Genomic DNA, 24,648 nt, shown 5'->3' on the forward strand with positions numbered 1-24,648 from the left:
AATACTGTTGCAGACCCTTCGACTCCAAACTTGAAATCCAGAAAATGGGTGTGAAAAATCTCTATTTTATCAAGACGGTAGGTGGATGAGTTATACAGACTCCATTGTCTGACAATGGCCTAACCATCAGACACTATTTATGAGGACAATGGAAAGAGATACTCTGGTCACATGACAGAAACTAGACACATTCTGGGCAGACAGAAGCAGAAAAACATCTATGCCAATGAAGAGTACAGACCCTGACTAAGACCACCAGCTTTAGACCACATGTAGGCTGTCATGGTCCTGTAGTTTTTTTCGGGATATGCAGTTTGCCTCTAAGGTTTGCAGAGGATCAGTATTGCTTTAAGAGCCGGCAAGCCCTAGGGGTTACAGGAATGTGCATTTTCGTTGCCTTAGAAACAGCCATTTGGCGACTGCGATTCAAATGGTGCATTCTCGTTACCATAGATATAGCCTTTGGGAGTGAGTCTGATGCGATACATTTGTTTCAATTCAGTTTTGAATTGGCTGTTAGGGAAGACAATTTGTTCTAACAGATAGACACAGAGGACAGCTGGTGGTAGCATCTGGAAAAAGAGCTCTCTACCATTTAAACTGAAGGAATAGGAATTTAGTTTGTTTAACAAACTTATTAGCGAGAGGCAGCATGGTTTTGTGAAGGGGAGGTCGTGTCTTACTAATTTGATTGAGTTTTTTGAGGAAGTGACGAAGATGATTGATGAAGGAAGGGCAGTGGATGTTGTCTACATGGACTTCATTAAAGCCTTTGACAAGATCCCTCATGGCAGACTGGTACAAAAGGTGAAGTCACACGGGATCAGAGGTGAGCTGGCAAGATGGATACAGAACTGACTTGGTCATAGAAGACAGAGGGTAACAGTGGATGGGTGTTTTTCTGAATGGAGGGATGTGACTAGTGGTGTTCCGCAGGGATCAGTGCTGGGACCTTTGCTGTTTGTAGTATATATAAATGATTTGGAGGAAAATGTAGCTGGTCTGATTAGTAAGTTTGCGGACGACACAAAGGTTGGTGGAGTTGCGGATAATGATGAGGATTGTCAGACGATCCAGCAGGATATAGATCGGTTGGAGACTTGGGTTGGAGAAATGGCAGATGGAGTTTAATCCGGACAAATGTGAGGTAATGCATTTTGGAAGGTCTAATGCAGGTGGGAGGTATACAGTAAATGGCAGAACCCTTAGGAGTATTGACAGGCAGAGAGATCTGGGCGTACAGGTCCACAGGTCACTGAAAGTGGCAACGCAGGTGGATAAGGTAGTCAAGAAGGCATACGTCATGCTTGCCTTCATTGGTCGTGGCATAGAATATAAAAATTGGCAAGTCATGTTGCAGCTGTACAGAACCTCAGTTAGATCACACTTAGAATATTGTGTGCAATTCTGGTCGCCACACTACCAGAAGGACGCAGAGGCTTTGGAGAGGGTACAGAAGAGGTTTACCAGGATGTTGCCTGGTCTGGAGGGCATTAGTTATGAGGAGAGGTTGGAAAAACTCGGATTGTTTTCACTGGAAAGACGGAGGTGGAGGGGCGACATGATAGAGGTTTACAAATTTATGAGCGGCATGGACAGAGTGGATAGTCAGAAGCTTTTTCCCAGGGTGGAAGAGTCAGTTACTAGGAGACATAGGTTTAAGGTGCGAGGGGCAAAGTTTAGAGGGGATGTGCGAGGCAGGTTTTTTACACAGAGGGTGGTGAGTGCCTGGAACTTGCTGCCGGGGGAGGTGGTGGAAGCAGATATGATAGCGACGTTTAAGAGACATCTTGACAAATATATGAATAGGAAGGGAATAGAGGGATATGGGCCCCGGAAGTGCAGAAGGTGCTCGTTACGGCAGGCATCAAGATCGGCGCAGGCTTGGAAGGCCGAATGGCCTGTTCCTGTGCTGTACTGTTCTTTGTTCTTTGTTTATTATTATCTCTCAAAATTCTAAGAAAAAGTCAAGCCAAAACAGAGAAGAAAGGGAAGTTAGACTGTGACAAACATTTTTCCCTCAAAAACTCTAAAGTCAGACTGATTCTGTTGAAAGTATTTGCAAGTCATTAATTGTTGAAATTCACTGGAGAAGGAAAGCAACATCCTGTGAGGACTTCGAGCAACATCCTGTGAGAACTTCAAGCAACATTGGACTGTAAGTTTGCAAGGACTCTAATTTTTTCTATTTTAAATGTGGTTTATATCTTCATAGTATTTAAGAATTTAGTTCTTCTAATTAAAGAGTTAGTTTATTGATTTAAAGACACCTGGTTTGGTTAGCCTCATTTGGAGGTTAATAGATGGTACAATTTGGCTGGGCCTTTATTTAATTTGGAAAGTTTCAAATGATATCTGTGGAGTGACGGGATCTGTGGAGTGACGGGATTGAATCAACAGTGTGTTGATGCCACCACAATCAGAATCGTATATTTTGATTGGGGGGCTTTGACAGGAGCGGTCGGTCGAAACAAGACAGAGATTCTAGTTGGCCCTGAACTCTGCACCAGGGCTTTACCATTGAACCTTGACTGGAGTATAACAAGAGAAATCTTCTGCTGCAAAAATAAAACATGAGCAAATCCATCCTCCTAAACCTACAGAGCTTTTCTTCAGTGGACAAAAAAGGGATTACAGACCTGCATCGTTTCAAGACCTCAACCCAGGGAAAAACAAGTGTAACAGAGAACTCATGAAATCATGAGACCTAACTGCATACTACTTTTAACATTGCCATCTTTTCTTGAGTGTAGCTGTGTATATTTGAGTGTTGAGCAGTAAACATTTATCTTTCTTTTAAAACTTATGAGAAAACCTTTCATTTGACCATTCCTGACAATTAAAACACTCAGGAGTTAAAACACTTTTTTTAAACACGTTGTCTTCAGTCAGTCAAGAGGTGAAAAGGGGGAGCCATCCCTATCATCTCTCTCCTGTCCATAACAACATACAAATACAAACCACAAGGTCCCAATATCATTTGCTCTTCATTTGAATGAATCCATGCAAGTTTTATCACATGAACTAGCACTTCGGGGTAACTTTGCAAACTCCCAGCCCTGGCACAGAACCTTGCCTGTTGGGAGTGCATGTCAGCAATTTGGAGATGTACTTCTTGAGAATGTTTGCTCTTTTGTGCAATATCATGGGCTCATGCTCTAGAGTTCCCAACATGTGCTCCAGCGGGGTGTTGCTGTATGCAAAGGGCAAAAAATTATTAAATTTCCCTTAATATGCAGATGGATGCTGAACAATGTACTTAATATTAAAATTACATAATATTTACAGCACAGAAACAGGTCATTCAGCCCAACTGATCCATGCTGGTCATTCTGTTCTACACGAACTTCCTCTCGCCCTTTTTCATCTAACTCTATCTGTGATGAAACATAGGTATAATATGCTTAATTAGGTCGAATTTAGATATCATTAATACATTATACCTTTTAGAATTGAAGATTGAAAAAATGGTCAGTTTGCACCAAGGTCTCTGCTACAATGGAATTAGAAGATGAAGCACACGGGACAATTTATGTGAGGTCAGTACTGATAACTATAAACTTAATTAGTTGATAGTATTAGTGATATAGACAGACTGACTCAAGAGGATAGTACAAGGTACCATAAAAAGACAACAACAGATGGAAAATTATAAAATGAAATGGTACGTACAAAAACAGATGCCAAGCAAACCCAATTACAAAAGTTTTAACCAGATAAAAGCTCACAACTTCAAGAGAAGGGAATTTCCAGCAAATACATTACGTGGGAATGGTAGCTATTGATATTACCATATATGGATCTCAAAAGCAGGAAACACACACACACACACACAGAAAGGTAACACATTCTGAAAGATAAGATTATTAAAAAAGGGACATCCTAACAATCCTCAGCTGGGATGGGGATATTAATAGGTATCTTTCGGGATTCTTATTCTTTCTATTCAGAAGAATTGCTGTCCATACCCCTTGGCCAATGGACAGCACAGTATGCTGAAACTGCAGCATTAGGGTATGCTTTAGAAAAGGCAGACACTGTTAAGCCCTCATTAATTTGGACAGATAGTGACTATTGTAAATGGGCCTACAACCGAGACTGTGTTCTGGAAGCGAACAGGCTTTACCAATCACAAAGGTAAACCAATAAAACACAAATCATTGTGGGAACATATTGTCCATTTATGAAAGGAGAAACATAATTGTCAAGTAATTCATATACCCTGGCATACCATTGGTTCAGTACATTCAAAGGGCAACTGTCTTGCAGATGGACAGGCAAAACATTCATTCTGCATGACACCCCCTCGAAAGGCGCCTGCCATAGTTAATGTAATCACTAGGGCAGAACGCATAGCTAATCAGGAATCATAGTCATAGAGTTATACAGCACAGAAACAGGCTCTTCAGCCCATTTTCCAGCACTTGGCCCATCGCCTTGTATGCGATGGCGTTTCAAGCGCTCATCTAAATACTTCTTAAATGTTGTAAGGGTTCTTGCTTCTACCGTCCCTTCAGGTAGTGTGTTCCAGATTCCAACCACCCTCTGGGTGAAATTTTTTTCCTCAAATCCCCTCTAAACCTCCTGCCCCTTGCCTTAAATCTATGCCTCCTGGTTATTGATCTCTCCGCAAAGAGAAAAAGTTTCTTTCTATCTATCCTATCAATGCCCCTCATAATTTTGTATACCTCAATCAGGTCCCCCTTCAGCCTTCTCTGCTTTAAAGAACAAAGAACAAAGAACAGTACAGCACAGGAACAGGCCATTCGGCCCTGCAAGCCTGTGCCGATCTTGATGCCTGTCTAAACTAAAACCTTAAAAAACAAGGAAAACAACCATAGCCTATCCAGTCTCTCTTCATAGCTGAAATGCTCCAGCCCAGACAACATCCTGGTGAATCTCCTCTGCACCTTCTCCAGTGCAATCACATCCTTCCTATAGTGTGGTGACCAGAACTGTACTCAGTACTCCAGCTGTGGCCTAACTAGCATTTTATACAGCTCCATCATAACTTCCCTGCTCTTACATTCTATGCCTCGGCTAATAAATGCAAGTATCCCATATGCCTTCCTAACCACCTTATCTACCTGTGCTGCTGCCTTCGGTGATCTATGGACAAGTACACCAAGGTCCCTCTGTTCCTCTGTACTTCCTAAGGTCCTACCATCCACTGTATATTCCCTTGCCTTGTTAGTCTTCCCAAAATGCATCGCCTCACACTTCTCAGGATTAAATTCTATTTGCCATTGCTCCATCCATCTTACCAGCCCATCTATATCGTCCTGGAATCTATGGCTTTCCTCCTCACTATTTACGACACAACTAATTTTCGTGTCATCTGCGAACCTACTGATCAAACCTCCTATATTCACGTCTAAATCATTAATGTACACTACAAACAGCAAGTGTCCCAGCACCGATCCCTGCGGTACACCACTGGTCACAGGCTTCCACTCGCAAAAACAACCCTCAACCATTACCCTCTGCCTCCTGCCACAAAGACAATTTTGGATCCAATTTGCTAAATTACCCTGGATCCCATGGGCTCTTACCTTCTTAACCAATCTCCCATGTGGGACCTTATCAAAAGCCTTACTGAAGTCCATGGAGACTACATCAACTTCTTTACCCTCATCTACACATCTAGTCACTGCATCGTAAAATTCAATCAAGTTTGTTAGACACAATCTCCCTCTGACAAAGCCATGCTGACTATCCTTAATTAATCTCTGCCTCTCCAAGTGGAGATTAATCCTGTCTCTCAGAATGTTTTCCAACAGTTTCTCCATCACTGATGTTAGACTCACAGGCCTGTAATTACCTGGTTTATCCCTACTACCCTTCTTGAATAATGGTACCACATTCGCTGTCCTCCAGTCCTCTGTACCTCTCCTGTGGCCAGAGAGGATTTGAAAATTTGTGTCAGAGCCCCTGCTATCTCCTCCCTTGCCTCACATAACAGCCTGGGATACATTTCATCTGGGCCTGGGGATTTATCCACTTTTAAGCCCGCTAAAACAGCTAATACTTCCTCCCTTTCAATGCTAATTTGTTCAAGTATATCACAATCCTCCTCCCTGATCTCTACACCTACATCGTCCTTCTCCATAGTGAACACAGATGAAAAGTAATCATTTAAAACCTCACCTATGTCCTCGGGCTCCACACACAGATTGCCACTTTGGTCCCTAATGGGCCCTACCCTTTCCCTGGTTATCCTCTTGCCCTTAATATACTTATACAATGCCTTGGTATTTTCCTTTATCTTGCCCGCCAGTGTTTTTTCATGTCCCCTCTTCGCTCTCCTAATTACTTTTTTAAGTACCCCCCGACACTTTCTATACTCCTCTAGGACCTCCGCTGTTTTCAGCATTTTGAATCTGCCATAAGCCTCCTTTTTTTTCCTTATCCAATCCTCTATATCCCTTGACACCCAGGGTTTCCTGGACTTGCTGGACCTACCCTTCACCTTGCGGGAACATGTTGGCCCTGAACTCTCACTATTTCCTTTTAGAGTGACTCCCACTGGTCTGATGTAGACTTTCCTACAAGTAGCTACTCCCAATTCACTTTGGCCAGATCCTGTTTCATCATATTGAAATTGGCCTTCCCCCAATTCAGTACCTTTATTTCCGGTCCCTCTTTGTCCTTTTCCATAACTACCTTAAATCTTACAGAGTTAAGGTCACTATCCCCAAAATGCTCGCTGACACTTCTACCACTTGTCTGACTTCATTCCCTAGGATTAGGTCCAGTACTGCCCCTTCTCTTGTAGGACTTTCTACATGCTGGCTCAAAAAGCTCTCCTGTATGCACTTTAAGAATTCCGCCCCCTTTAAGCCTTTTGCACTAAGACTGTCCCAGTTGATATTGGGGAAGTTGAAATCCCCTACTATTATTACCCTATTATTTTTACATCTCTCTGAGATTTGTCTACATATCTTCTCCTCTATCTCTCCCTGACTGTTTGGAGGCCTGTAGTACACTCCCAGCCAAGTGATTGCACCCTTTTTGTTTTTAAGTTTTACCCATATGGCCTCATTTGAGGAACCTTCTAAGATATCATCCCTCCTTACTGCAGTAATTGACTCCTTGATCAACAGTGCAATGCCACCTCCTCTTTTACCCCCTCCACTGGCACACCTGAAGATTCTATACCCTGGAATATTGAGCTGCCAGTCCTGCCGTTCCCTCAACCATGTTTCTGTGATAGCAATAACATTATATTCCCATGTGTTAATCAACACCCTCAATTCATCTACCTCACTAGTAAGGCGCCTTGTGTTAAAATAGATGCAATCCAGCCTTGCATTATTCGCTTGTGCCTTAACTGGTCTATATTTGATCTGCCTTCCAGACTGACTCAGTCTCTCTTCTATATTTGACTGTGCATCACTCCCTACTGTACCTCCACTCTGTATCCCACTCCCCCCCACCCCTGCCAAATTAGTTTAAACCCCCTCCCAACAGCACTTGCAAACCTCCCAGCAAGGATGTTGGTCCTATTCCGGTTCAGGTGCAATCCGTCCAAATTGTACAGGTCCCACCTTCTCCAGAAACAGACCCAGTGATCCAGGAAACTAAAGCCCTCCCTCCTGCACCATGTCTTCAGCCACGCATTTATCTGTACTATCCTCCTATTCCTATACTCACTAGCACGTGGCACTGGGAGTAATCCAGAGATTACAACCTTTGAGGTCCTGCTTTTTAATCTGCTACCTAGCTCCCTAAATTCTTGTTGCCGGACCTCATCCCTCTTTCTACCTATGTCATTGGTACCAATGTGTACCACAACCTCTGACTGTTCACCCTCCCCTTTCAGGATGGGGAACTGATTCAGCTATTAGACCCGATGAAAGAGAATCCAAATGAATATCCATCAAAGTACCTCTGTTCGGAGACCCTGACTGGTATTGTACTGGTTAAGTTGCCCAAGGGTGTCCGGGACGTACCCCCGACTCACAGACGAGGATAGCTTATAAAAGAAGCTCACGAGGGTATATGTCAGGCACATAGTGGTGCCTGAACAACATTCTGTAAATTGACTCCTTTATATTAGTGGCCAGGCATGCTTAAAACCTGTAAAATGTATGTGGCAAATTGTGAGCCCTGTAATTTGATCAACAAATCATCACTTATTAAACCACCACCATTGGCTCCTGTGAAGCCTAATAAATCAATGGAGAAATTTTTTATTGATTTCATTGGACCACTACCCGCATCAATGGGGTATAAACATATTCTCGTTTGTATTTCTGGCTGCACTTCTTTCTGCTGGCTGGTCGCCATAAAAACTGTTTCAGAAACTGCACTTGTCAATGCTATAACTGACATTATTACTGTAGCTGGTACACCCAAAATCCTACACTCTGATCAAGGCAGAGCCTTTGTTTCCAAGATTTTCAAAGACTGTTGTGTGCAAAGGGGTATTGGGTTAGAGCAAAGCGCACCACATCATCCGCAGTCAGCGGGACTGGTGGAACGTAAAAACCAGGAAGTAAAAAAGCTATTGACCAAACTGTTGAGAATCAGAGGGAATAAGTGGGCCGCCATCATTCCGGAAGTACAGTTATCACTAAATAATGTACCCATGTGTGCATCAGGGACAGTGTTCCCTAGAACACCGTATTATTTAATATTTGGCGTTGAAATGCGGTTCTTTTTTTGCCTCTATGCTTTCTGACTCCTTGACCCGACAGCAACAATTAGATTTGAAACAAGAAATAACCGATCAAATTCATAAAATTGATCAGAAAATCAGAGAGAAGGCTGGACAAAAACAGACAACTAACAAAGCTTGGAAACCTGTAACTGGGGAGTGGGTTCAGGAGAGAAAGTTTGAACAGCAACCTGGTTTGAGACCTAAGTGTTCAAATACATTCTGTTATTAATGAAACAACTGTCAAAATATTTGTTAACCAGCTGAATGGCAAGCAATCTCTTAAAATTGTCTCTGTAGACAACCTGAAGAGGTGTCTTGAAGGGTACAGGAATGGAGGAACAGTACAAGGTGCAGTCGTACACTGTCTTTCAGGACATAGTCTGGAGGATGGCATCAGAAACAACGTTAATCGAACTGCGTCAATAACTGTTCCTCCCCCATGCAGGACCTCACAGCGCCTCAAAGGCTGGTTTCACTGGGAACCACATCCGACGCAACGAGTGATAGTCAAGTCACAATATCAGAAGACAGAAATACTGCGGGAAAGGAACAAAGCATCAAAGACTCTCAGTGATGGGACTTGCTCTGACGTAAAGAAAGGATTAAGGTACTGGTAAATTCTTAGTTAAAGGTCTTCTGGATGCAAGCAGTGCATGTGACATGGCAGAAATGTCTTCCTACTTGAACACCTCACACTATACGATTTCCTGCAGAGAAGCAGAAATGAAACATTTTACTGCATTTGACCTGAGTGACATTTGGAGGGGAGGTAATGCATGTAATGGTCCCATTCATTATCACATTGGAAGAGTGCGATGGCACAAAGGAATACATGGTGGAAAGGTTTCTCTTTGTATCGCCAAGTTAGCTTCTGATGGAGTGTACATCTGTTATAAAAGATAAGCAAGTTCCGAATAACACTTCTATCCAGGAAACATCAGAATTCCCTGATGTTAAGGTCTATTCACTTTATTCCTGGTGTGAGGATGTTGGCTGGAATGTGACTAAAAATAGACTAAAGCACATTTAGTTTATGCCAACAGGACTTTATCGATTCAAGATCGAGAGGCAGCTACGGAACCTTACTTCTCTACAAACACACCCTCTGAAGATGTTACTTGCTGTGCTCACACTTTCCAACATATTAAATCCTCTAGATCTAGAAATTCCTATGCTCCTTGTGTTATTTATATGCCTGTTAAACTTAGTAAGCTTAGTACCGTACTTAGCCATTTACAGGGCATAGATTTGATTCTTACCTATACCGATTATTTAGTTGAGGAAACTATTAAAAGGGCACAACACTTGCTGTCACAGGTTAAATTGACTAATATTTGGCAAGCACCAAATTGGCTACAGGCTATTGGTCAAGGGGTTGTAGAGGCAATACTGGGATTGACCTCTGCTGCTAAATCTGCCATTGGATGTCTTACTGATGCTGTCACAGGAGTGTTTGGATGTACTTCTGGTATATTCTCATATCACGTTTCAGTGCTCACTGTAATAGAGATTGTTATCTTCATTCACTGTAATAGAGATTGTTCTTTCTCCTCCTTTTCAAATTATGTTCAATACTGTAGTCGTTGCAGGGTTTTTTCTTTTTTTCTCTTTTGCTGCTGTAAGTTTTTTTAGCTCCGCAAATAGAATCTCGGACCAGCGTTGAGCGGTTTTATTGTCCATCTCATCAAAGACGTGTCTACTTCGCTTCATCAGACTTCTTTAACTCATCACATGGGTTTTATTGATTGATCATTGATGTTCGACATGACAAGATACAATCATCTCATTAAACATTTCGCGACCTCAGATCACTGACACTTCGCATAGTATTATTCTGAACTCAGTGATAAAAGATTAATTTTTGGAAACTTTAGATAATCCATGTAAGAAGGCGAACTATGATTGTTGTGGATGTAGTCTTTTGTATTATTGCATTGTTTAAAAAAAATAGGTAGTAACACTTTATTGCATGTTTACATTTTAGACAATCCTTAGTTAAAACAACCTATCTTCGCTGTTCGCCTTTATACTGATCAAGAAGGGGGGGGGGGTATGATAAAACATAGGTATAATAGGCTTAATTAGGTAGAATTCAGATATAATTAATACATTATACCTTTTAGAATTAAAGATTGAATAAATGATCAGTTTTCAACTTACAAAAACAAGTAAACTCAATTACAAACACTTTGACCAGATAAAAGCTCTCAACTTCAAGAGAAGGGAATTTCCAGCAAATACATTAAGTGGGAATGGTAGCTAATGATATTAACATATATGGATCTCAAAAGCAGGAAAAACACACAGGAAGGTAACACCTACATTCTAAAAGATGAGATGAAAGATTAAAAATAGTATAAACATGAGAATTTTGAACCAAAAAAAACAGAAGTCTTGAAATCCTCATCAATGCTTCTCAACCTAAGGTACTTGGGGAATTTAAGGTAAGATTCTAAGATATTTTGCTGAAACATTGTCAAGGTTGAACTTTTGAATTCTATTTTAGACATAAGATTATATTTTATATCTCTTAGTAATCTTTGACATTGTATTATACTTAGCCACTTAAAGTGTATTGCATGTTCAATTCTTTAATAAATATATAAAAATTAATAAATCATCTCAAGTAGCATTCTGTATATGACTACAAGAATCCCCTCTCCTTAAGTGGGGAGATACTTATTGAAGAGAGTTTCCCAGACCCTTATAATATTTGGGATATTTATGACTTAGCTATAATTATTTAAAAATAGGCTATCTGAAAGATAGTAATATTCTCTGTTAGCTTTCTTCCTTTGAGGGAAGAATTGCTCAGTTCTTCAGACCCAATCAAGTGTCTGTAGGAATCTGTCTGGTCTGAACTTAATTAAAGGAGACTTATAGGGATGTACGCTTGATTTGGTTTGGTCCCTATGAGGGGTTAAAGTCATAAATCACTTCATATCAACATATCCTTCGATTCCTTTCTCCTTCATGTGTTTATTTAGTTTCCCATGGAATGCATTAATGTTATTCACCTCAACTTCTCCTTGTGGTAACGAGTTCCACATTCTAACCACTCTCTGGCTAATGAAATTTACAGGACTGGGAGCAGCTATAAGGGCTGCTGCATCATGTGCCCTAACCATCCAGCATCTCAGCACAAAAACCATGGGAACAAGGACTGTCATTGTAATAGTAATGGTTTGGTGTTTTATGGTACATACCATATGCTCCTCTGATCTAGGAATTTCACGCTGCTGCAGCTTGCACTGTGGAGGAAAGAATTAGAGGGGTTACACAAGCAGTGTAAAGGAACAGGACCAAATATGGTCTCCTTGCTTTTCTTGAAGAGATAGCTTGCCTTGTTCTGCAGAGAAGACACTCCCCTTTGTAGCTACCAATTGAAGTGGTTGAGAAGTTATTCCAATCACCTTACCTGAAGGATTTAGGTCAGAAAGGAATTTCCCAGTTATTTCCTCAATTGCTGACAAGTATTTTCCTCTGCTTTTTGCCTTTCCCAAAGGAATGTGATACTGGGACAGGAGGGGAAGTGGGTGGAAGGAGATATACTGGGATGGAGACTACACTATGTCTGATGGGATGGTCTTGATTGGTTGAAAGGTCTTTTCATGTCCTTAATTATATGTAAAACTGGGAACCTTTCAGAATTCCCTGGACCCAACAAAGGAATTGCCATGGTTGTGGAACTTTAATCATTGCTCAGATAGATACAGAGTTTCACCCACATTTAGGCCAAGCCACTACCAATCACATTTGAATTGACATTTATTTCCAGGGCTGAACACAGATCTTCCCTCATGGACCTACAGAGAGACAATCCTTGAAGAAGAGGGCAGTTCACTCTTGGAGGTTTTAGGGACATCCTAAGAACAGGAGGCCATTCAGCCCCTTGAACCTGTCTTCGATTTATCGGGGTCATGGTTGATCTGTATCCAAATTCTACCCACCTGCTTTGATTGTTTTTCCTTTAATACCCTTGGCTAGCAAAAATCTATCAATCTCAGATCAATCTTAGAGAGTGAGAGAGAGAGAGAGAGAGAGAAAACAGTGTGGAAGGTCTGACAGCACAGCGGGGATCTGACAACGGCAGAGAGAGTGAGAGAGAGAGCACTGCGATAACAGTATGGAAGGTCTGAGAGCACAGCCTGGATAAAGTAGCGGTAGACAGAGAGCACAGCGAGAAGAGCGGGGAAGGACTGAGAACACAGCGGGGATAAAGCAGCAGCAGAGAGAGAGAGAGAGAGAGAGAGAGAGTGAGGGAGAGCACACTGTGAGAGGAAACCAGGGGGAAAGAAAAAATCAGAGTGATGTCACAGGAAAGTAGGTAAGTAACCGGTTGGTGAGTATTTCCCTTTTTCTTTCTCTGAATTAGGGCCATTTTTCAAATTAGGAGCCGAGAAATTAATAATCTCTATCAGGGTGAGTATAACAGTGAGTGAATTAATACAAGTATTAGACAGCGCAGGTCTAGAGGTATTAATTAAAATTAATAGTTTATTGAAACCTACAAAATACTTAAAGGGATAGACAGGGTAGATGCAGGTAAGATGTTTCCCCTGGTTTGGGAGTCTAGAACCAGGGGACACAATTTCAAAATAAGGGGGAAGCCACTTAGGACAGAGATGAGGAGAAATTTCTTGACTCAGAGGGTTGTGAATCTTGGGAATTCTCCACCCCAGAGGGCTGTGGAAGCTCAGTCATTGAGTATGTTTAAAGCAGAGATTGACAGATTTCTAAATGCAAATATGATAACTATATGGGATATGAGTTAAGTGTGGAAGATCAGCCATGATCGTATTGAATGGCAGGGCAGGCTCGATGAGCTGAATGGCCTACCCCTGCTCCTATGTTCCTAAATAAGGTACCAACTAGATTCTAAAAGATGTTTTTTTTTTTAGATCATAGATGGGTAGCTGCGACCTGTTGCTTGCAATTCCTGCACCATGTGGGAACTCCAGGACACTTTGCGTGTCTTGGGGAACCACATGTGTAGGAAGTGACTCCAGCTGCTTCAGCTCAAGCTCAGGATTTCCAAATATGAGCATCAGCTGGAGTCACTGCGGAGCATCAAGCAGCAGGAGAGTTTCCTGGATCGTACTTTACAGGAGGTGGGCATCCCACAAGCAGTAGGGGTTCAGGGTACCAGGTGGGTGCCCAACTGAAAGACTAGGAAGAGACAGGAGGTGCAGGAGTCTTTGGGGTGTGTACCACTCTCAAACAGGTACTCAGCATTGGAGACTGCTGGGAGTGATGAGACCGTCAAGGTGTGTAGTCCAGACCATGGTACCAATGGACAAGGGACTGTACAGGAGGAAGCAGCAAAGTGTAGAAATGCAGTTGTTATGGGAGATTCCACAGCTAGGGGGACAGATAGGCATTTCTGTAACCATCATCGTGAGTCCCACATGAAATGTTGCCTCCCTGGTGCCAGGGTTAAGGACATCACGGAAAGGGTGCAGGATATTCTGCAGGGGGAAGTGAGTGAACCAGAAGTTGTGACACATTGGTACCAATGACATAGTAAGGGCAGGTATTGAGGTCCTATGGTCAGATTGTCAGGAGCTAGGGAGGAAGTTAAGGAGTAGGGCCTCGAGGGTAGTAATCTCTGGATTACTCAATTCCACATACTAGCGAGAGTAGAAATAGGAGGCTAGGGAGGATCAATGCATGGCTTGAAGCATGGTGCAGAGATGGCTTCAGATTCTTGTGGCCTTTTTTCCCACACTATCCTCATATCCCATATATAGGACCAGTTCTGGGGCAAGAGGCACCTATTCAAAAGGGACAGTTTGCACCTCAACAGGACTGGGACCAATGTCCTCACGGGGATATTCACTAGTGTGGTTGGGGAGAGTTTAAACTAAATTGACAGGGGGGGTGGGCACCAGCATATAGAAGTAGAAAAGAGGAATAAGATGCATAATGTGAGAGTGTTAGACAGTACCAGAGAAGGAAATAGTTCTATATTGGATAGGAGCAAACTGGGAAGGGCCTAAATGCACAAAGTGTGGTGAATACGATTGGTGAGCTACAAACACAAATAGCTGTGTGGGAATATGATGTAGTGGCAATAACAGAAATGTGGCTTAAAAAGGGTGAGGACTGGGCACTTAATATACAAGGATATAAAGTGTTCAGAAAGGATAGAGAAGGATAACATTGAGGAGGGGGGGGGGGTGGCAGTCCTGATTAGGGAAGACATTGTAGTGTTGGAAAGAAAGGATGTCCTTGAGGGAGCAAGGAAAGAATCTATTAAGTTGAGAAGCAAAAAGGGTCTGATCATGCTATTAAGGATATTCCATAGGCCTCCAAATATTGAGAGAGAGATATAGAACAAATCTGCAGGGAAATCACAGAGATGTGCAAGAACTATAGAGTGGTGATATTGGAGGACTTTAATTACCCAAATATCAATTGGGGTAATTTTAGAGTAAAGAGAAAGGAGGGGGCAGAATTTCTGGATTCTGTTCAGGAGAAATTCCTTGATCAGTATGTTCTCGGCCCAACAAGAAAAGGAGGCATTGCTGGATTTGGTGCTGGGAAATGAGGTGAGTCAAATGGTCTGAGTGTCCGTGAGGGAGCATTTGAGTAAGAATGATCATTGTGTCATAAGGTTTAGCCTAGTAATGCAGAAATGCTAGGAACAATATAAGGTAGAAGGGCTAGTTTGGAAGAGGCCTAATTTCAATGCAGTATGAAGGGATCTAGCCAGGGTAACATGGAACCAAAGACTGACAGGCAAACTGTAACAGAACAATGGGTTACCTTTAAGGAAGAGTTGCTTCAGGTCAGGATAGGTACATTCCAACAAGGGCAAAAGGTAGGGGAATGAAAAACAGGGCTCCTTGGATGAGATAGAGATTATGATGAAACAAAAAAAGAGGGTGCCTGATGCATGTCAGGTGAATTCTTCGAGTGAGAACCAGGCCATATACCATAAGTTGAGATGGGAGGTGAAGACAGTCAACATAAAAGGGAACCCAAAAAAACTTTTATCAGCATGTAAATAGTAAGTGGATAGTAAGAGGTGGAGCGGGGCCTACGACTCTATGACTCTATATGCTTAGAGGCACAGGACAAGGCCATATACTTAATGAGTATTTTGTATCAGTATTTACTAAGGAAGAGGAATCTGACAAAATATCGGTAGAAGCGTAGCGAGTCGAGGCAATGGATAGGGTAGAAATTGAGAATGAGTAGGTAATGGAACGGCTTGGTTTGCTTAGGTTTGATAAGCCACAAGGTCCAGATGGCTTGCATCCCAGGGTGCTAAAGGAAGTGAGGATGGAAATAATGAAAGGGCTTGCCATAATCTTCTAATCTCTCCTAGATACGGGGAGCTGTAAGAGGATTGGAGAGTGGCAAATGTGACACCTTATTCAAGAAAGGGTGTAAGGGCAGTCCTCGCAACTACAGGCCAGTTAGTTTAACATATGGTTTCAGAAACAATAATCAGGAAAACAAAATTAAAAGGCACTTGGAGTGGTTTGAGTTAATTGAGGATAGCCAGCAAAAGTCAGATCATGCTTGACAAATCTAATTAAATTTTTTGATGAAGTAACAGAAAAGGTTGATGAAGGGAATGCAGTGGATGTTGTTTATATGGATTTTAAGAAAGTGTTTGATAAAGTACCACATAAAAGGCTGGTTAACAAAACTGAGGCTCATGGAATAGGAGGGTCAGTGTCCAATTGGATAAAAAAAGAGGGGGAAAAACATCCATGGCTAAGCAAGGCAGTTAAGGATAACATAAAGACAAAAACTATGGCATACCATATTGCAAAGGTCAGTGGCAGACTGAAAGATTGGGCAACTTTTAAAGATCAATAAGGGATTACTAAAAAAGTAATAAAAAGAGCAAAGGTAAATTAAGAAAACTAGTGCAAAATATAAAAACGGATAGCAAAAGCTTCTCTTAGTATATAAAAGGGAAGAGAGTAGCTAAAGTGAATGTTGGTCCTTTGGAGGATGAGACTGGGGAGTTAATAGTGGGGAACACAGAAATGGCGGAGACACTAAATCAGTATTTTGCCTCAGTTTTCACGGTGGAGGACACTAGTACCATCCCAATAGTAACAGGTAATGCAGAGGTTATAGAAAGGGAGGAACTTAGAACAATCATCATCACTAGGGAAAAAGTACTGAGCAAACTATTGGGATTGAAGGCAGACAAGTCCCCAGGGCCCGATGGCTGACATCCTAGGGTCTTAAAGAAAGTGGCAGTGGAGATAGTGGATCCATTGATTATAATATTCCAAAATTCCCTGGATGCAGGAAAGGTTCCAGTGGATTGGAAAAAAGTTAATGTAACGCCCTTATTCAAAAAAGGAGGGAGGCAGAAACTATAGATCAGTTAGTTTAACATCTGTCGTTGGGAAATTATCAGAATCCATTATTAAGGAAGTAATAACAGGACATTTAAGAAGTCAAAACGCAATCCATCAGAGTCAGCATGGTTTTATGAAGGGTAAATCGTGTTTGACTAATTTGCTAGAGTTCTTCGAAGATGTAACAAGCAAAGTGGATAATGGGGATCCTGTAGATGTAGTTTATCTGGACTTCCAGAAGGCATTTGATAAGGTGCCACACAAAAGGTTAATACATGGGGTTAGGGGCAATTTATTAGCTTGGATAGAGGATTGGCTAACCAACAGAAAACAGAGAGTTGGGATAAATGGGTCTTTTTCTGGTTGGCAAGATGTAACTAATGGGGTGCCACAGGGTTCGGTCCTCGGGCCTCAACTATTTACAATCTAGATCAATGGCTTAGATGCAGGGATAGAAGGTATTATAGCCAAATTTGCAGATGACACTAAAATAGGTGGGATAAGTGGCGCAGTGGTTAGCACCGCAGCCTCACAACTCCAGCGACCCGGGTTCAATTCTGCGTACTGCCTGTGTGGAGTTTGCAAGTTCTCCCTGTGTCTGCGTGGGTTTCCTCTGGGTGCTCCGGTTTCCTCCCATTTCCTCCCACAAGCCAAAAGACTTGCAGGTTGATAGGTAAATTGGCCATTATAAATTGCCCCTAGTATAGGTAGGTGGTAGGGGAATTGAGGGACAGGTGAGGATGTGGTAGGAATATGGGATTAGTGTAGGATTAGTATAAATGGGTGGTTAATGGTCGGCACAGACTCGGTGGGCCAAAGGGCCTTTTTAAAAGGGCGGCACAGTGGCGCAGTGGTTAGCACTGCAGCCTCACAGCTCCAGCGACCTGGGTTCAATTCTGGGTACTGCCTGTGTGGAGTTTGCAAGTTCTCCCTGTGTCTGCGTGGGTTTCCTCCGGGTGCTCCGGTTTCCTCCCACATGCCAAAAGACTTGCAGGTTGATAGGTAAATTGGCCATTATAAATTGCTCCTAGTATAGGTAGGTGGTAGGGAAAATATAGGGACAGGTGGGGATGTGGTAGGAATATGGGATTAGTGTAGGATTAGTATAAATGGGTGGTTGATAGTCGGCACAGACTCAGTGGGCCGAAGGGCCTGTTTCAGTGCTGTATCTCTAACTAACAAAAAAAAAGTAAGTTGAAATAAAGAAATAAGAAATTTACAAATGGATATGGATAGGTTAGGTGAATGGGCCAAAATTTGCCAGATGGAGTTTAACGTGGATAAGTGTGAGGTTATCCATTTTGGTCGGAAGAATAGAAAGGCAAATTATCTAACTAGAGAGAAACTTCAGTGCAGAGGGATCTGGGTGTCCTCGTGCATGAATCGCTGAAAACTAGTCTGCAGGTACAGCAGGTCATAAGGAAGGCAAATGGAATTTAGGCATTTGTTGCTAAAGGAATAGAGTATAAAAGTAGGGAAGTGTTGCTGCAACTGTACAAGGCATTAGTGAGACCGCACCTGGAGTATTGCGTACAGTTTTGGTCCCCTTACTTGAGGAAGGATGTAGTTGCATTGGAGGCAGTTCAGAGGAGGTTCACTAGATGGATTCCAGAGATGAGGGGTTTGTCTTATGAAGAGAGATTGAGCAGTTTAGGCCTTTACTCTCTAGAGTTTAGAAGAATGAGAGGAGATCTAAATTAGGTGTATAAAATGATGAAGGGCATTGACAAAGTAAACGTAGAGAGGATGTTTCCTCTTGTGGGGCAATCTAGAATGAGAGGTCATAGTTTTAGGATAAGGGTTGGCAGATTTAAAACAGAGATGAGGAGAAATTACTTCTCTCAAAAGGTCGTGAGTCTGTGGAATTCACTACCCCAGAATGCAGTGGATGATGGGACATTGAGTAAATTTAAGGAGGAGATAGACAGATTTTTAATTAGTAAAGGGTTGAAGGGTTATGGAGAACGGGCAGGAAAGTGGAGTTGAAGCCAAGATGAGATCAGCCATGATTGTATTGAATGGCGGAGCAGGCTCGAGGGGCTGAATTGTCTAATCCTGCTCCTAGTTCTTATGTTCTATTGTTCAAGGACAGAAAACATCAAATCATGGTAAATGGTAGTTTTTTAGACTGGAGGATTGCAGGCAATGGTGTTCCCCAAGGGTCAGTGGTGGGACCACTGCTTTTTTTGCTTTCTATAAATGACTTGGATCTCGGAATACAGAGTAGAATTTCAAAATTTTCTGATGATACCAAACTTGGAGGTGTGGCAAACAGTGAGGATGATACGAACTGCCTGCAATAGGACATAGATAGACGAGCAGAATGGGCAGGTAAGTGGCAGATGACATTTAATACAGACAGGTGTGAGGTAATGCGTTTTGGCAAAAGGGATAGAGTGAAGCAATGTAGACTTAATGGCACAGTTCGAAAGAATGTGCAGGAACAGAGAGACCTGGGGGTGCATGTGCATCGATCTGTGAAGGTGGCGGAACAGAATGAGATAGTGATTAACAAAGCATATGGGAGCTTGGGCTTCATAAATAGAGGCATTGAGTACAAAAGCAGGGAAGTTATGCTGAGTGTGGGTCCTTGAGAGGGTGCAGAGGAGATTTACCAGACTGGTTCCAGAGATGGGGGATTTTAGTTACAAGGTTAGGTTGGAAATGCTGGTGGTGTTCTCCCTGGAGAAAAGGAGATTGAGGGGAGAATTGATAGAGGTGTACAAGATTATGCCAGACTTAGATATATTAGACAAGGAAAATCTGTTCCCATTAACTGATGGTACAATGACGAGGGGACACAGATTGAATGTTTTGGGCAAAAGATGCAGGGGAAATGTGAGGATGAACATTTTTTATGCAGCGAGTGGTAATGACCTGGAAGTCGCTGCCCATGAGGGTGGTAGAAGCAGAGACAATCAATGATTTCAAAAGGAAATTGGATGGGCACTTGAAAGAAATAAACTTGCAGACTATGGGGATCAAGCGGGGGAATAGGACTGACTGTATTGCTCAACGGAGAGCTGGCACGGACGCAAGAGGGCGAATGGCCTCCTTCTACGCCATAAATGACTATTATTCTATAATTATTAATTGAGCAGGTTTTTAACTACTTTTTGTTCCAAACTTCCACCACACTTTGCATGAAGAAGTGTTTCCTAACTTCTCTCATGAATAGCCTGGCTCTTATTTTAAGTTTATGTCCCCTTGTCCTGACACTCACAGCATCTACCCGATCAATTCCTATTAAAATCCTAAAAACTCAATGAACTCACCCTTTCACCTGCTCGAGGTAGTAAAGGGCAGTGATTCAGATTGAAGGAAGGTGGAAAGTTGTGTTCCACAAGGATCCGTGCTGGGACCACTGTTATTCATAATTTATATTAATGATTTGGATTTAACAAGTAACTCAATATTGAAATGTGCAGTTGATACCGAACTGGGGGAGTCAGGTACAGCTAACACTGAGGAAGAATGCAACATGTTACAAGAAGACATAAGGAAACTTGCAAACTGGGCAGTTAAGTGGCAAATTAACTTTAACAGAAGTAAATGTGAGGTGATGCACTTTGGTAAGAAAAATAGAAACATCACCTGCACCTTCAAAAATAAGAAATTGAATGGGGTAGAAGAGCAAAGGGATTTTGGGATGCAGGTGAACAAACATTAAAAGCAGGTTAGCAAAGCAATGAAAATGCTGACCACTGCTGACCTGCCCACATCTTCTGCATCCACACATAAATTCCCTTGTACATCTCTGATAGGCCCTACCCTTTCCTTAGTTATCCTCTTGCTCTGAATGTACTGATAAAACATCTTCGGGTTTTCCTTGACAATAATTTTTCATGTCCTCTCTTTGCTTTTCTAATTTCCTGTTTACTTCACCGCTGCACTTTCTATACTCCTTGAGGCTTTCGAAAGTATTAAAATTTTTGTGATCATCATAAGCTTTCTTTTTCTGCTTTAACTTAACCCGTAAGCTTCTAAATAACCAGAAGGCTCTAGATTTGGCAGTACCACCTTTTATCTTTGTGGGGACATGACTACACTGTACCTGTAGTATCTCGCTTTTGAATGCCTCCCACTGGTTTGCCATTAATGTTCCTTCAAGTAGCTGTATCCAGTCCACTTTCGCCAGGTCACATCTCATTTCTTAAAATTTGCCTTGCCCCAATTTAGAACTTTTACTCCAGCTTTATCTTGGTCCTTTTCCATGATTATGCTAAAACGTGCTGTATTATGGTCACTATCTCCAAAATGGTCACCCACTGTAACTTCACCCACTGTAACTTGCCCAGCTTCATTACTGAAGACTAAATCTAGAATTGTGCTCCCTCTCGTTGGGCTTTTCACATGCTGGCTAAAAAAGTTCTCTTGAACATAGTTCAAGAGTTTTGTTCCCTCTGTGCCTTTCACACTGTTTGTATCCCAGTTGATATTCAGATAGTTGAAATCCTCAATTATTATTGCCCTATACTTTTTGCACTCAGAAATTTGCCTACATATTTGTTCTTCTATCTCCCACTCACTATTTGGGGGTCTATAGTACACACCTGGTAGTGTGGCTGCCCGTTTTTTTTTATTTCTGAGAGTATACACAGTACTCTAGATGGGGTCCAACCATGGCTTTGTATAGTAGTAGATAAATTTCCTTCCCCTTATATTCCAGCCCTCTAGGTATAAATACTATGGTCTCATTTGATGATTCATTTCGCATGTCATCCCTCCTCAAAGCTGTTATTGATTCCTTAACTAATAATGCTACACCCCCTCCTTTTTTATCCCCCTCTCTATCCCGCCTGAAAACTCTATATCCAGGGCAAAGCACTGGGATTTATTCCGACAAATTTCTGTCACTTAGTACAACGTGATCAGGATGAGCTTAACATAATATATTCTTTAGAAAAGAAGATGACTTAGAGGTGACTTGATAGAAGTCTTTCGAATTTTGAACAGGTTGATTGGGTAGATGTGGAAAGAATGTTTCCAGCTGTGGGAGAATACAAAACTCAGGGCCATAAATGCAAAGTGGTTAGTAATAAATCAAATCGGGAAATAAGGTGAAATTTCTTTACTGAGAAAGCGGTTAGCATGTGCAACTTACCACAGGAAATGGTTGAGGCAAATGAGATGCATGTAGAAGCAAACTAGGTGAGTACATGAGAGAAAAGGGGATAAAAAGGTGAAAAACGCTGAGGCAAGGTAGATGGAATGGGAGGAGTACTGACGTCAGCATAGACTAGTTGGGCTGAATGGCCTGTTTCTGCTCTGAATATTCTCTAATTCTATGTATATTCCAGGGAATACAAATCGAGTTTATGCAATCTTGCCAAATAATCTAACGTTGGAGCACTGGTAACATGATGGTAAATCTGCACTGCACTTCTTTCAAGACCAATATATGCTTCCTAAGCTGAGGTGCTAAAATTATACACAATACTCTAGATGTGGTCCAACCAGGGCTTTGTACAGGTGTAGATAAATTTCCTTCCCCTTTATATTCTAGTCCCCTACATATAAAGACGAACATTTCATTAGCCTATTTGATTGTTTTTTGTATCCCACTGTTACACTTTAACGATCTGTGTGCAGAGACCCCTAAATCTCTTCGAACCTCCACTGTTTCTAAATTTTTTAACATTCATCCTCCTTTCCTTGAGATGAACCCTGCCCTTGACACTCACATGTGGGGACAATTCTCTCGGGAGACGAGGGGCTTGCACTTCGGAGAACCCTCTCATAGAACAGGGCGGCACAGTGGCGCTGTGGTTAGCACCGCAGCCTCACAGCTCCAGGAACCCGGGTTCGATTCCGGGTACTGCCTGTGTGGAGTTTGCAGGTTCTCCCTGTGTCTGCGTGGGTTTTCTCCGGGTGCTCCGGTTTCCTCCCACAAGCCAAAAGACTTGCAGGTTGATAGGTAAATTGGCCATTATAAATTGTCACTAGTATAGGTAGGTGGTAGGGAAATATAGGGACAGGTGGGGATGTTTGGTAGGAATATGGGATTAGTGTAGGATTAGTATAAATGGGTGGTTGATGTTCGGCACAGACTCGGTGGGCCGAAGGGCCTGTTTCAGTGCTGTATCTCTAATCTAATCTAATCTAATCTAAACAGAGTTGTCATCTGCCAACGGAGACTGAGGGAAGGCCTGAGATGGCAGATTCTTGTGTTTGGTCAGCTTTTGAAAATGGGTGTTTGAAAACAGGGACCTTGGTGGTATACCTTCTGAAATGCAGACACTGAAGAGGTCCAGACAGTGGACTCCTGGCAAGAGCATGAGCGCCTGCTCATGGCAAGACTGTAAAATAAAGACTGGACCAAGAGGGCACACTGACCTTTTCACAATGGTCCACACCAGCTGCCCCGGGAGTGCCATGTTCGATCTGCTCCACCTTCATCGCTGTGAATGCCTGTGCTCCAGGGAATCCAGAAGTGCAGTTACCACAAAAACTCTACAACAGACAGAACAAAGAATGGGAAAAATAACAAATCAAAAGGAAGGAACAAGTGACACTGTTGTGTCAACACCTGCACCACTTGTGACACTGCAACACTGGAATTCTGAATCTGATATCCAGTCACCAGTCATTGGAAGGTAAGTGCTGATTGTACAATAACAAAGTGACTCCTGATAATGCAGCCAAGTGCAGACGTCAGCAGAGCTTTTCCAGCTGCACAGATGAGCAGAACGGTTTCTTCCTGCCAGTATAGTGCTGTGCATGCACAGCCTGCATCAGCACACGGCTCGTCAGGAGTAATCCACAATGTGCTCTAAAACGTCATTCTGTGCTGGAATTGGGCCACTCTCTCCAGACCTCGCCACCGTCTCTCCTCAACCACTCACTCCCGACCTCGCCATTGTCCCCCCTCAGCCACTCACTCCCAGCCTCGCCACTACCTCCCCTCAGCCACTCACTCCCAGCCTCGCCACCGTCTCTCCTCAACCACTCCCTCCAGACCTCGCCACTGTCTCCCCTCAACCACTCACTCCCGACCTTGCCACTGTCTCCCCTCAGCCACACACACCCGACCTCGCCACTGTCTCTCCTCAGCCACTCACTCCCGACCTCGCCACTGTCTCCCCTCAGCCACTCACTCCCAGCCTCGCCACTACATCCCATCAGCCTCTCACTCCCAGCCTCGCCACTACCTCCCCTCAGCCTCCCCTCAGCCACTCACTCCCGGCCTCGCCACTACCTACCCTCTGCCTCTCCTCAGCCACTCACTCCCGGCCTTGCCACTACCTCCCCTCAACCACTCACTCCCAGCCTCAACTACATCCCCTCAGCCACTAACTCCATACCTCGCCACTGCCTCCCCTCAGCCACTCACTCCCCAACCTCGCCACTGCCTCCCCTCAGCCACTCACTCCCAGCCTCACCACTGCCTCCCCTCAGCCACTCACTCCCAGCCTCGCCACTGCCTCCCCTCAGCCACTCACCTCAGCCACTCACTCCCAGCGTCGCCACTACCTTCCCTCAGCCACTCACTCCCAGCGTCGCCACTACCTTCCCTCAGCCACTCACTCCCGACCTCGCCACTACCTTCCCTCAGCCACTCACTCCCGACCTCACCACTACCTTCCCACAGCCATTCACTCCCAGCCTCGCCACTACCTTCCCTCAGCCACTCACTCCCGACCTCACCACTACCTT

The 24,648-nt window shown here is 43.0% G+C and overlaps 1 protein-coding gene across 8 annotated transcripts in view; it reads right to left on the reverse strand.

Annotated features, from left to right (window-relative positions):
* Window positions 1-24,648, reverse strand: part of col16a1 (collagen, type XVI, alpha 1) — a 628,911-nt gene that overhangs the window by 212,869 nt on the left and 391,394 nt on the right. For all 8 annotated transcript variants that reach the window (XM_068011105.1, XM_068011107.1, XM_068011111.1 and 5 more), the window contains 2 exons: window positions 23,329-23,445; window positions 11,869-11,913 (listed from right to left, as the gene is read on the reverse strand). In XM_068011105.1, the coding sequence (XP_067867206.1) occupies window positions 11,869-11,913; window positions 23,329-23,445 (162 nt within the window). The remainder of the gene's footprint in view (window positions 1-11,868; window positions 11,914-23,328; window positions 23,446-24,648) is intronic.

The sequence above is a fragment of the Heterodontus francisci genome, chromosome 31, assembly GCF_036365525.1.
Source record: "Heterodontus francisci isolate sHetFra1 chromosome 31, sHetFra1.hap1, whole genome shotgun sequence".
NCBI lineage: Eukaryota > Metazoa > Chordata > Chondrichthyes > Heterodontiformes > Heterodontidae > Heterodontus > Heterodontus francisci.